Here is a 13,296-nt window from a genome sequence, read left to right as displayed (position 1 = left end):
AAAGATCTGAAAGTGAAAAACGATCTGAAGGCGAAAAAAAGATTGAAACCTGAAAAAAATAAGATTTGAAACTGAAAAAATAATTGTTTTGAATCTGAAAACGTAAAATCTGAAACTGAAAAAAACAAGTATTCAAACATCAAAATATGTATAAAAATGAAATATGAAAATAAATATTTTATTAAAAAAAATTGCTGAACTGAATCAAAATAATATTCCACCTGAAAAATTATTTCAAATACTTTTTTTTGTTTTGAATACAACATTGTATTTTTCAAAGTTCAGGATGAAAACTTGGACTTTCAAATAAATTGTATTTTTTTGAATGATCAAAACTTATGACCCTGAAATAGCTCCATAGAGTGCTTAATAGCATGAGGTACTCAAGTTAAACTACTGTTACTGATGTAGGCTACAATGGATCTGGTAAAATGTTACTTGCTGTCAAATAAAAAGTAGACAAGTTGAAATGTTCCCTGGGTATAGGGTGTTATACGAAAGACCTTTAGCAGTAATGTACATATAAATAATAAAACGTAAAGTGCATCATCCTGTAAACAAAGCTACTGTATACAGTAGCTATCACAACACTGAACACTGTCAACACAGTCCATGCAAACTCTTACTTTTCTGTATAAGGCACCTTGCAGCCCTATGAATACAACTGATTACCACTTATACTCTATATGCCTACTAAAATCGAGAAATTAAACGACCTGCCACTTCTTCCAGCGGAATGAAACATCACAACACAGATAAACAATAAATATTCAACAGTGGCTGCAGAAAAATAAAATCACCCATAAAAGCCAGTTTGTACATTGCGTGAAGTGCAAACCTACACGCACACACAACGCTACAGTATGTTCATCTCCTGCACTGAAGAACCATCATCACAGTTATATTGGTGTTGTACTCACATGTCTGATTTGTTTTCGTTAGCCTCATGCACCGCGAGGTCCTCCTTCAGTCTGCTCCAGGTTTAGCTTCACTGCTCGGTTATCCTCAAATAATGAAGTCCACTCATCCTCTCTGGCCCTCAAAAAGGCCTCACACACTTTACTTGAGGACGTTTCCCAGAGAACGCAGGAAAAATCCCCACTTGAGGATCCACAGTGGAGATTTTAACATTGATATGCTAGCCAGACCCATAATCTGTTGGGTGTGTTTGATTTGGGTCACCAGCCAGGTATGGGCAACCTTTTTTCTTTTTTTTTTAAACTATGCCAAGGTTAAAAAAGGGGAACCATAATATCAATAGGCTACAGTACGACAAGGTCTAATACTTAATTGCATTGCATTGTTGTAAATTGTTCAATCTGCTTTATCAGGATTTTCTTTTACAATATGAATTGTTTTACTCAAAGTATAGTCTGAAGGCTCATGTAGAAATCTAACCTATTGGCTTCTTACTCTTTCAATCTAGTGTTTGAGTTCCAGATATATTTAATAAGATAGCACTCGGCTCACCATGGCAGCTGGTATGATTGTAATGTTAACTGTATTCTCCAGTACAAGAAGACATTAAAAAACTCTGGCTGATATAAAGTTGTTACTTCCAACCATGGAAAATGAGCTCACAGAGTGTCAAGGAAGGTGTTATCTTAGACATAGATTACATTACATCAGGATACATGATGTCAAAGTGTCAATGTAATACAAACACAGGGATATGTGATAGTAGCGCTATAATCTCATTTGCTAAAACAAAGCCTGGCCCCAGCATCCATAATGCATCAAGTGCAATCAACCCCAGAGGAAGAGGACATGAATACAAAAAACGAATGTGTCCTCTTACATCACGGAAGTGCTTTCGGTGTCCAGGACTTTGGGTTATCATCAACATTATCTTCTTTATATTTATTTTTGGATAAAGTTATCAGTTCAAGTTAAAAGTTAATGTGTCCGATAAATGTTTTGATGAGGGACAGGACAATCAACACACTTGCATTCATGGTTACTCATCATTAAGATGGGAAACAAAATTCTTATACATGACCTCAATAAACACATTTATTTCATAACCTTTGACTCCCTTATTGCATTGTTTCTTAATGACATTAGGGACACTTGTTGTTACACCCACTCCTCCAATATAGAAGTCAGAGGTCAGGATGAGCTATTAAGGGCCTTTTCTCCCAAACAATGCTTCTGCATAGCTGTGATAGAGGCTTGAATCCCTCCACACAAGGGCAGCGTCTGTTATCACAACACCACCCTGCTGCTCCAACTCAAGGGAATGGCCATAATGTGTCTGAGGACTGTTGGCAATCAGTGAAATGATTATGTTTAGGTCTTCCTGTTGTTCGCTCTATTTGCAGGGTGAAAGGTCTACAGAGCAGAATGTCCACCACGCTCTGAATAATGGTGAGTTATAAGCTCAATAAGGTGGGTTGCTGGGGATTTTACCCAAGAGAGATTCATCCATTATAATGATCTGTGTTGAGAAACAAAAGGAATGTGATGGAGAGGAAGAGAGTTAAACAGACGCGGTTGCAGATTAAATGTGCCTCACTTCCCCACACTGTGCAAAATATTCCTGTATGAGAGTTTATGATTAATGTACCCGGTCTGTTCCCAGTCTGCTTCCTGTGTCATATATTACAAATGGACTATAAGAGATCACATATATATATCTATAAAGCATCATAAAATATGATGCTGCCAGCAGAGGAAAGTCCTTCCCTCTATATTCATAAACCATTATTTGCTAGCTGCTTTGATTAAACCGGCTATTAGTGCTAATGGAGATCGCACATAAATGAAAATTGTATGTAATGTTCCATAATATATCACAAGAATAGTATAAAGGCTTGGGGCATGTGTGTGTCTTACCAGAGAAAAATGGTAAAAATAAGTTAATGATTATCCAATTAATAAAGCATTGTAGTTTATTTAGTGAAGTTAAATGTATTGAATTGTTTTACAAAGCACATTTTCCAGGTGTTGTATACAAAAAATGGACAAATACAAGGCAAGTACAAGGAATGAACTATCCAACCACTGGTTAGAAAAAGAGAAGAAAGAAGTATTAAAGTATTGAGTATTAAAAGGTGTATTATTTGAAAAACCCTTCAGATAAACTATATATTATATGTTCTCCCAACTATCTCAGTGAGGATGTTGTTCTCTTCATTATTAATTTAATTTTAGCTGTAGTTTTCATTTGTTGGGATACTAACCCAAATGTGCCACTCTTTATCATTCAATCTTGGACAAGCTAAGTGTGTGCTAAACAACACAAACAAATTGTTTGTTTGTTAGTTGTCATCAGCATGATTTATTGCCTATAAACACCTTGCACTTGTATATTATGTTGGTTCTTATATATTTTTGAATCACTGCCATGATGGAAAAAATGAATATGGTATAATACTGAATTCATTTTTACCCACAGCCTTTAGCAGATGTGCCGCCGTAGAACAACTATTTTAAGTATCTGATCTTCATGTTCAAGCAGTTTTGTATTTATATTCTTTTAATTTGTCAGTGCTTTACAAACCCTCTGTATAGTAAAGGGCATGGTGTGTGTTTACCTGCTTCCTTACCACTGTTAAGGTCCTGCGTAGGCCAAAAACAGTTCTGTGACCCAATTTTCCTCACTTTGGTTCCCTTGTGGAATAGGAACTGAAATGCTCACTATTAACAGCATGGGCAAGAGATTTTTAGCAGACCAGTCAGAGAGAGAGCGAGAGAGAGGGAGAAATGAAAAAGAGGGAGCCTGGAGATTCAGGTTCCTCCTCTCATTCCTGAAATAGCAGCAGTTTGATTGCTGATAGGGCTTTTGGCCAGGCTGCTGATAAGCCATACAGTCTGCTCTTTAACTGAGTGTGAGGCTATCCAACATAATAGGACAAAATAATAGATATGCCAGCACAAAGATAGGTATAGGGACGGGGATAATGGGCTGTTACGGTCCGGGGTGCTTGTTCTGGTGTGACTTCGGGCCACCGACACCTTTGTGGATGTGGTCAGTGCATTCAACTGCTTACACTGATTTTGATTGATCATCTCTGCCTGCGGCATAAGGATAGTGGTGGGAAATGCCATGGCAGCCACTGCAAAATATCCTGGGGCAAGTTTATATCTGATTATGGAGCAGGTAGGCATATTATGAAGGCTTATACATTATTGTTTTGAAAACTGGTATCCCACCAATATGAAAAGAACTCAGATGCAAAAAAAGATGAAGTTAACATCCTTATCTAACATTTCAACCTCATGCTCAAAATGTGTTAGTTTGTAATGGGTTAATGTAATCCTGGAATATGCAAATGCATCCATTTGAAATGCATTATTGCATGAAGGTGAGCACTCCATTTTATATTGAGGTGATATTTACTTGTGTGTTCCCTCCTCTGTTAATCCTAACAAAATGTCACAAATCCACAATGTGTTTGATTGGAGTTATAATCACTCAAATGTAATGACTAGGAATTAGGCAGTGTGCTGCATTTTTTTTTGTAACTTTCATTTCCTGTTCAAGATGAGAACACACAAACATTCCTAACCCCCCATGAAAATACATCAAACATTTAGGGAATGACTTTCACACTGTTGAGTAACAGACGTCACTGTTAGAGTTGCGATGCTGCTCTGACTACAGGGTGCACTTAGATTACAAAGATTACAGTCAAATAAATCAAGCATGTTGGATAAGATGGTGACGCTGACTGACTGATCTGAGGCTCAGTGGAGAGGAAAGATAATGAATCATTGACTGCAAATAAAGATAAGGTCACATGTATGACCAACAATATCTTTATAGACTGCATTTGCCACATTTAATCATCAACATCATGTTGGACATTTTGGAGTTATGCTATGAGATTATCCTGTGTTAGTAACCCAATACAAATTAAATAGAGCACAACTTTCCCACTGTGATTTATAGACACAATAAAAGAAGAATGGAAAATGAATAAGGTGTTTTATTTTATTCATATATCAAAACGGTGGATACATCTTTAGATCAAATTACAATGGCAATAACCTGAGAATGGGATTATTAATAATAGTAAAAAAACTGTGACATTGTCATTTATTTAACTGTTCTCCTTAAAGTTTTATCTCCATCTCATCTCCTCTCAAAGTGTGCTCCACCCAAAGTCTTTAAATGCTATGAAAAGTGTGTAACTTATTTACTCACCAACTTATCAACCTTTCAAAGCAGGAGTGCATTTTGCCATTGTTGGGTGCATTGAACTTTAGTCATTGTTCGAATTTGCTTTAAATGCTTCTTTTGACATATGCTCATCCCTCATTCTGCCTGTAGTTCTTATTCTCTTTATTCTTAATCTTAAAGTCTTTATCGCACAGTATTTCTTCTCCGGCTACATCATATTTGGACATAAAATGTTTTATTCTCTCTGGTGAATAGAGAGTGGAGATAGCAACAGGACAGCCTTCCCAGTAGAATAAAAAAAAAGCTAAATCTTTGAATTATTTTTAATTAAACTGATAACAGTGAAGTAGAACACAGTTTTATCAGGAAGAAGGGGAGCAGATGCAAAATAATGTAAAAACAAAAAAGTGATAATGTATTTGTCTTATCGCAACCCATGTTCACTGCACACAGTAATTGTATTTTATGATGTTGTGCCTGATGCAAAATTCATAATTCCCCTTCCAATGATGGTTTATATTTCCTATAGTGCTCCGAAACACCCCACCAAGAACACTTTGGATTAGCGAAATATTGCCGCGGAGAAAATTGTGACAAAATCCATAGCACATCCGGTATACACTTGCTCACAGCTACACACTCATTCACTGACTAACTCATTCTCTCTATGCCAGACATGAGTATCAGCCAAACAGTGTTATTTGCTGGAGCAGGACTGGCACTTCTCCAGACCATGGGGGTAGCAGGCTTGGCAACGCAGATCACTGATGGACTCATTGAAGCGGTTCGCCAGCATGGACAGCTTGCTGCCATGACACAGAGAGCAGGGAGTGCAGCCCGAACCGCCACAATGCTGGCAGCTGCCCGCCTCCTGGAGACAGAAGAAACACATTAGTGGGGTGAGGAAGAGGAGAAAGAGAGCATCTGTAAGGTTATTCAAAGCATAACAAAAAATGGAGGAAAAGGTTGGAACAGGTGAGAAAACAAGCGACATATGGAAAGAGATTGAACTGACAACCAAGGTTGGAAGGAAAGTTTTTCAACCTAATTAAAAACATCTGCAATTTCTGAATATAATGTATTTAAACTAGTGCAAAAATAAAAACTGTTGTCGAGAAAATCCAACAAGCAGATTGACAGAGGATCCTTTCATTCCAGTTAGATTAAGTGTGAAATGCATACATAATCTACAATAAGTTTTGTATTAAATATATTTACTTTATTTTACACTGCAACTGTTACAGAGCTGCTTAACTTGCATCAGAGCTCAACTGGCCGGCCTGCTGGCAGACACAAAACAACCTTTACGACAACCAATGTTCCAATGGTTCCAATATTATTTATAATTAAACACCATTGGTAAGTAGCTGTTGCGGGATGATGTTTGACCAGCCGGTCATTTACACAGCCAGCTGGTCCTTACAACGAAATTTGCAAGACCGTGCGGCTGCCTGTAGATTATCGATTACGGGAAGGCAGGATACTTACACAAGATGTAAGTCTTTGTAAACAATACTCAATGTCTTAAATCAGTAGTAAAACTGATTTCAGTGAACATTTTGAACAACTAGGACTGTGAAAAGTGCTTCAAACAGAATGGCATTCACCTCTTGAAGATAGACTGCTTAGCATACAATGCTAGAGTGCTTCAGCAAAATATGCTCTATGAATGAATTGTTAATAGGATTTTCTGTACCAATGTTTTAAATCTCAAATAGTAAAAGTGGCTGAAAGTAAGCCAGATGTAATTCAGTCAGGATAGTCTTTTTGTTAAGTGTGCTTGTTACACTTTGAGTCAGATTACAAGTAACCTTGGTACCAACCTGCAATAAATGAACAGGTAATGTGGCTAAAATGGATCCAAAACTCTACTTTATGCACAAAAGCTTTTTCCATTAGCGAAAGTTGACGTTTTGACATTTATAATACCTCTAACCCTACTTCAATTTGAGACGCACGTATGGTTTAATGATGAAACGACATGCAAAATGAAAGAGAGAATGCATAACTCTACGTGTTCGAAATAAAGAACAAAACATATAAAAATATGAATACCTTGCGTCTGGGTAACAAAGGCAAAGATGATGAAAAAAATTATCTAGCATAGAGGAGTGAGATTGCCAAATAATGAAAGAAAAAAATGAGAACAAACTTCTTTTTTCCAGAGGCATTCCAAAAACAAGAAGATGAGAAAATAACGAGAGGGGTGAGAAAAGAATGGAAGTAGTGAGGGGAAGAGAACAGTAATCAGCCGAGGAGGTGAGAGGGGGGAGATAATAGCGAGCTGGGTATCCTTGTGGGCTGGCAAGTGGCAGGTAAATGCTGCAAGGGCAGAGTAAAACTGTGGACTCATCAGTATGTGTTCACAGTTGACAGATAACACTAGGACAATGGGAGGGGAGGGGGGGGGGGGGGTTGTTGCAGCAGGAGGGGGGCAACAGGGAAAGAGAAGGGGTACAAATAAGGTGGTGGTTACAAGGAAACACAGAGGAGATGAAAATAAACACCCCTCTGTTTACAAATTACAACAATATGGCTGCAGACGATTCTGCAGTTACACTCTCGAAAGACAAAGTGAAGACAGGAGGGTTGAAGACATATGCTGAGATAGAGAGAGGGGGGGAGGGGGGACATGATGAGACTGATAATAGCAAGAAACAGAAGCAGGGTGATAGGAACAACACCACTGAGAATAATTTGGCCATGCATCATTACCTTGGTCTCTGTGTCACTGATCGGTTTCTCCTCCTTCTCCTCACCCCCCGCTGCACACAGAGCTTTAGCCCTCCTCCTGCTCCCCCTCTCTCTGGCCTTTGGGTATCCCTCCAAGTCCAAAGGAGGCCCTGTGTGGTGCCGTGATACTTCAGGCTTCCTCGGAGGCGCTCTGATGATGCGCAGATTGCTGGTGTAGATGATTATTTTGCCAAAATCCAACACTGAGGACTGAAGGAAACAGAACGTGTCAGAGTATCCTACATATTTGAGTTACAACAACAGCTGGTGCATGATTAGGTAATTGAGATTCTTGTGTTTGATATTTACAACAATTCCCACATTCTATTCCTACGACTAAGAGAGCTTACCTACATTCAGCTGTGGGCTTTATGTGTGGGTGAGAAGAGGTTTTCTAGTTGAATGTATCTGAAGAGACATACCCCGTGTGCAATACACAACATGCTTTGAAGTGGTGTACAGGCTTCTATTTGTAGGCAATTGGAAATACTACAATACCATCTCTTATGACAAAGCTTTCCCCATTTGTGATTACCTGGAGTCTGAAGGGAAATCCATTATTTTTGATATCTATACAGCATTTTAATTTGCACTAAACTCAAACCTTAAAGTAACCATGTGGATGTCCGTGGGAATTAACCATGTTTGTACAGGGATGAAACATACAGTATATCACTGGTAGCTTATAAAAAAACCTTAAGTATTACCTTTATTATATTACTTATAGTATAGGGTTATATACTTAAAAAGACATAGAAGTACTCCAACAATGAATCACAAAAGTTACATTGTTCATGGGGAGCACAAACTGGGAAAAAATATGTTTTTACTAAAGGAACCAGCCTCCTCAAACTTCAATAAAATAACTATTTTGGACTAATTTGGCCAGTAGTGTTTTTAAACTTTTTGACATGATGTGACCTGCACATTTCAAACGTTGTGAAATAAAGTCAGATAAAAAAGTGTTTTGTTTCAGTGCATCTCCTTCATTATAACACAGACAGAGGAAAGATATGGGGGAGGAACTCATTAGACCTGCTGACAGTAGGGGTGCTCCACCAGGACCACCGTGCCATCCTTTCAATAATTCCCTAAAAGGATCAACTAAAATCCAGATTGCTGTTTTCAACTGATAAATGTGATAAATGCTTGCCTTGGTCACCAGGGCCATGCGTGCCTTTGTTTAGAGGATAAAAGAATGAAACTGACACTAAGCCAGCAGGCGATGTAGCTGACCTCCCTCTCTGCACTAATGAAGCCACTGCCTCAGCGGATCAGTAACAGTGGCTTTTTCCGTACAGATGAACAATTTTGTTGTTGTTCATTTTTAATTGTTGAGCAATTTTCACAGAACAGCATGTAGTTGGGGCAGTAATTATCCTAAGACTCTTCTCATTTTTCTATTTTAAATCTTTATTGCTTGTTCTGTTCTGTTCTAGAGATGTATTATATTAAGTAACTCTGCGTTGGCTGGTAATTGTGTTTATTTTGGCGTGTCTGTTTGTATTCAGCATATGTAGACTTGCAATGCTCTGTGGGGTTTAAATACCAACGCTTCCAAGGAGCTGTGATACTTTCTTATTATAATTCCCTTTATGTTAATATATCCAAATAGCATAGCGATAATTCTCCAAAATTAGTAACTTAACATTCAAAGGGTGTCATAAATAAACACAAGTGTTGATTTAAAATAAATAGCACACAATAATTATAGTCCATATGTTGATTTGACAATGTTTTACGTAATACATCACATTTTCTAATAAAAAAACTGTGATTCTTTAAGTTCACATTAAAGTAAGATGTTGCTTTGGCATTTTCATTAACATTCAGCAAAATCTTAATATTTTAGATTCAAGTTCATTCAAACTGCATTGGGGAATTGGCTAAGACAACCAAAAAGGTCTCAGTACTTGACATTCAGACAGAAAAATTACATTGCTAGGGGGAAATCAAATCTAAGCTGATCTTTATTAATATCAAATTTGTAGGGGAATAAAACAGCAGCAGCATTGCTTACTTGGGCCCCTCCCTCTGCGTCCTCTGTCTGGCCTGCAGCGGGCTTGTAGCTTCCCATTCCTCTGTACACGTTTATTCTCTGGGCAATGAGCCCTGTTGGAGGATAAACACCTGGGTACAGAACAAAACATGTTGTCAATATAGAGTGAGATTTAAGGTTCAGGTTTCATGCATAAACAACACATATTTCCTCTACTGTAATAATGTAGTGGTTATGAGCACTAAGGCTAGCTGTGTTAGCATTGCAACCTTGTTTTACTAAATCTTTGTCTTGACCATTTTCAACAGTTATTTTAGCAAGTGGTGCAGTCACTGGTCCCAGCCTAAAAATGGTTAAACTTTCCGAGGTCTAAATGTATTGTATTTGATTGTGCAGATAAACAAATGATATGCTCATTAGTAAGGTTGCAAAATTCCGGGACTTTTCAAAGATGGAAACTTTCCACGGGAATAAACGGGAATAAACGGGAATAAACGGGAATAAACTGGGAATAAACTGGGAATCTTCTAAATTTAAGGTTGGCTCTTCATAGGGAAACTTAAATATAGCTGGGAAAAGTATATTTTAGCATAATCTTGACTAAAACAAACAGATGTCATTCAAGTACACTTGAATATCCATGCCATAGCACACTGCTTACTGCATGGCTATTGAGACCACACAAAGGTTTGCAACAGGCTCACACATGTGGGAGTGGAAAAACTGGTTGGCGTTCGGGCAAACCTAAGGCTCTCTGAGCCGGACACAGAGCCATCCTCAACAAGGCTGGACAGTGACACTGAAGAGGAAGACTCAGAGTGTGATGTTGATGAGGCCCAAGAAGAGCCCATTGACTGAAAGGGTTTAGCCAAAATGCAGAGGATCACTTGAAGGAAGATTTGCATGTTTGATGGGACTTTTTGGAGGGAGAGGGGCTCTTTTCATTTAACATTTTGAATGGGACTTTGTGGGGATTTTTGGATGGGGGGTGCATTTTTGTTCATTTTTTAATGAGTGGGGTTGGGGGGGATTAGTAATATTTAACTCAACATGTACAACATTCCTGTTTTTGTTCTTCAATGAAACAAATAATTGTTCAATAAAATAATTAAAACTTGTTCTGTTTTTTTTTTTTTAATCTGTTGAAATGTCATGTTTTTTTGTTCAATTTTGCATCGAATATTTCCAAAATTCCGGAAACTTTCCGCCCCTTTGCAACCCTACTCATTAATGAGATTTAGGGGATAATGGTATAGGCTGTTACCTTTGTAGATCTTCACAATTTTTACATTTGCACTCAAAAACAAGCTAGATTATAATTGAGCTATGATGTTTACTCCATCATGACAGCAGAAAAAATATCTGACTTATCCAACAGGGTGAGAAAAACGTTTGTCAGCTCATGTTCTACTTCTCCGCAAGCAAAAGATGACATGAAAAAGATAGGAGGGCAATTGAGCCTGTATTTTGTAGCCTTGACATATTCCAAATCACATAACAAAGATAGCTGTGCCACTAAGTATTAGAAAAGTGTGTATGCACGCTGGCAGCTTCACAGTGCCCACAAATATAAGCAAACACTCCACAGAGGAGTTTCAATCATACACACCCATTATATATGACCTTCAAGCAAAAACATGTCAAAACAATTTCACAGAAACCACTCCAACGTGTAGAGTAGGGAAGCAGATACAAATGTAATGCAGGCCCTACACATTGTATTGATATTACAGCCCCCACACACACAAACCGAAGTGCAGTAATGCATATGAAGTAAGACACAGTGGAAGTGTGTTACAAAATGATAAAAACCCACCCGCTTCGTCCCCATGAGCATCCTCAAAGCCACAGAGCTGCTCCACCTCCAGGTGGCTGGGGGGGATCTTGCGGTGAACGAAGCTGTGAGGGTACTTCTCCTCGGGACTATCCAGCTCCTGCCCGTCCTCGTACACGTGCTTCAGCACTCGACCGCTGTAGGACGACGCCAGCTTGAACCTCACCTGTGGTTTTGGGTTGAAGGTGACATGTTTTACTTCCTTCCCCAAGCTGGTTTTTCATGAAGATATGCTAAGTGCTTAATTTACATATCTTGATAGCATAAAAAAGATGAATAGAACAAAAATAACTGCTGTTTGAGGAGACAACAGGGGTGCAGACAGACATTTGCAGCATCCTAACATACAAAATAACACCCTGCTCCTTTCCCCTTTTCAGCTTGCAGTTTGACAACATAAGATGCCGTTTAAAGCTGAATCTTCAAGGACTGTAGCTTTAGTTTGTTGTGTGCTGTAATTTAAAAAAATACTCCACTGATATTAAAACAACTGCAAATCAAAACAGGAAGGTATGACCTCAATGTGTCTTTTTCTCAACATAACACCAAATACTTAAGTATTCCTTCTAATTAGAGCAAGTACTTCTGTAAATAACTCACTAACCTTTCTGGGCTTGGTGCCTTCATAGTGCTGATCCAGTTTTCTCTGGAGTTCCTCCATGGTGGCTTTTTGAGGAGGGGACGCTATGAAACCGTCAGTCCATCCAAAAAGCGCCTCACCTGGGGCTAATTCACATCAGCTGGTGGTTACTGATGCGGAGAATGAATGTACTGATAAATGGATGAAAGAATGGAGTGATATATAAGAGCGTAGAGCTGCGATAGAGGAGTGGGTGGATGTCTGGATAAGAAAGCTTGTGTGTCCTGCTTCCTGAGTTTGAGTGTACCTGCTGTTTTAAGAGACCACCTTTTTAGCTCCCCGTGCTAAATAATTCAAAGCTAGATCGTGTGTGCAAAAGGGTGGATGAGAAACCAGAAGCTCTGTCATCAAATAGTTATGATCACCAGAATAGAATTGAGTTAAAGCCAATGTGGAGCAATGTGCGTGTGTGTTTGTGTGTGTAAGAAAAAGAAAGAGAGAGTGAGGCTGTGTGTGTAGGAGATGTTAGATGGTTAGGAGTGTCTGTCATTGGACTGGAGCCGAGTATCAGTGTTGAAGAGTAAATATGATATTTAATGTCTGCCTATGTCAAACTGAAACCTTTGTCAAATATATCCATGGTAACAAAGCTTAGAGTTATATTACAAAGACATAACACCTTGCTTTTATTACTTTGTGTTGTTTAAAACACATGTCTTACTGTAATACAGTCAGAACACTAAGGTGAACCATATCCAAAGTTATCTGTTGTGAATAATGTGTAACCCCTGTTAAGATGCTCTCAAAAACATTTAAATTCCCTAGGACTGATATTTGTAACCTTTCCTTTTACAACCGAAGAACATAGTTTAAATTATAAGAAAAAACAATAACTCTATGATTAGTTAAAGTGGATAGAAAAGCTTATCTAAAAAATATAATGTCATTTAAAGCCAATGGTCGGAAATCCTTAGTATAAAATTAAACTTGTTCCCTCTCTCAAGCCTAAATTGTAATTACTTGAA

General features: G+C 38.3%; 1 protein-coding gene across 1 annotated transcript; it reads right to left on the bottom strand.

Moving 5' to 3' along the window:
• Positions 1–3,978: 3,978 nt before the first annotated feature.
• Positions 3,979–13,296, bottom strand: grxcr2 (glutaredoxin and cysteine rich domain containing 2). The gene is made up of 5 exons (XM_079651201.1): positions 12,296–13,296; positions 11,674–11,857; positions 9,879–9,988; positions 7,841–8,068; positions 3,979–5,996 (listed from the first exon to the last, which is right to left on the bottom strand). Exons 1-5 carry the CDS (start codon positions 12,350–12,352, stop codon positions 5,823–5,825), a joined length of 753 nt encoding a protein of 250 aa, XP_079507327.1. The 5' UTR covers positions 12,353–13,296; the 3' UTR covers positions 3,979–5,822.

The sequence above is a fragment of the Notothenia rossii genome, assembly GCF_949606895.1.
Source record: "Notothenia rossii genome assembly, chromosome: 9".
Classification (NCBI taxonomy): domain Eukaryota; kingdom Metazoa; phylum Chordata; class Actinopteri; order Perciformes; family Nototheniidae; genus Notothenia; species Notothenia rossii.
Note: the sequence above shows the minus strand (reverse complement) of the source record. Positions and strands in the feature narration are given on the sequence as shown.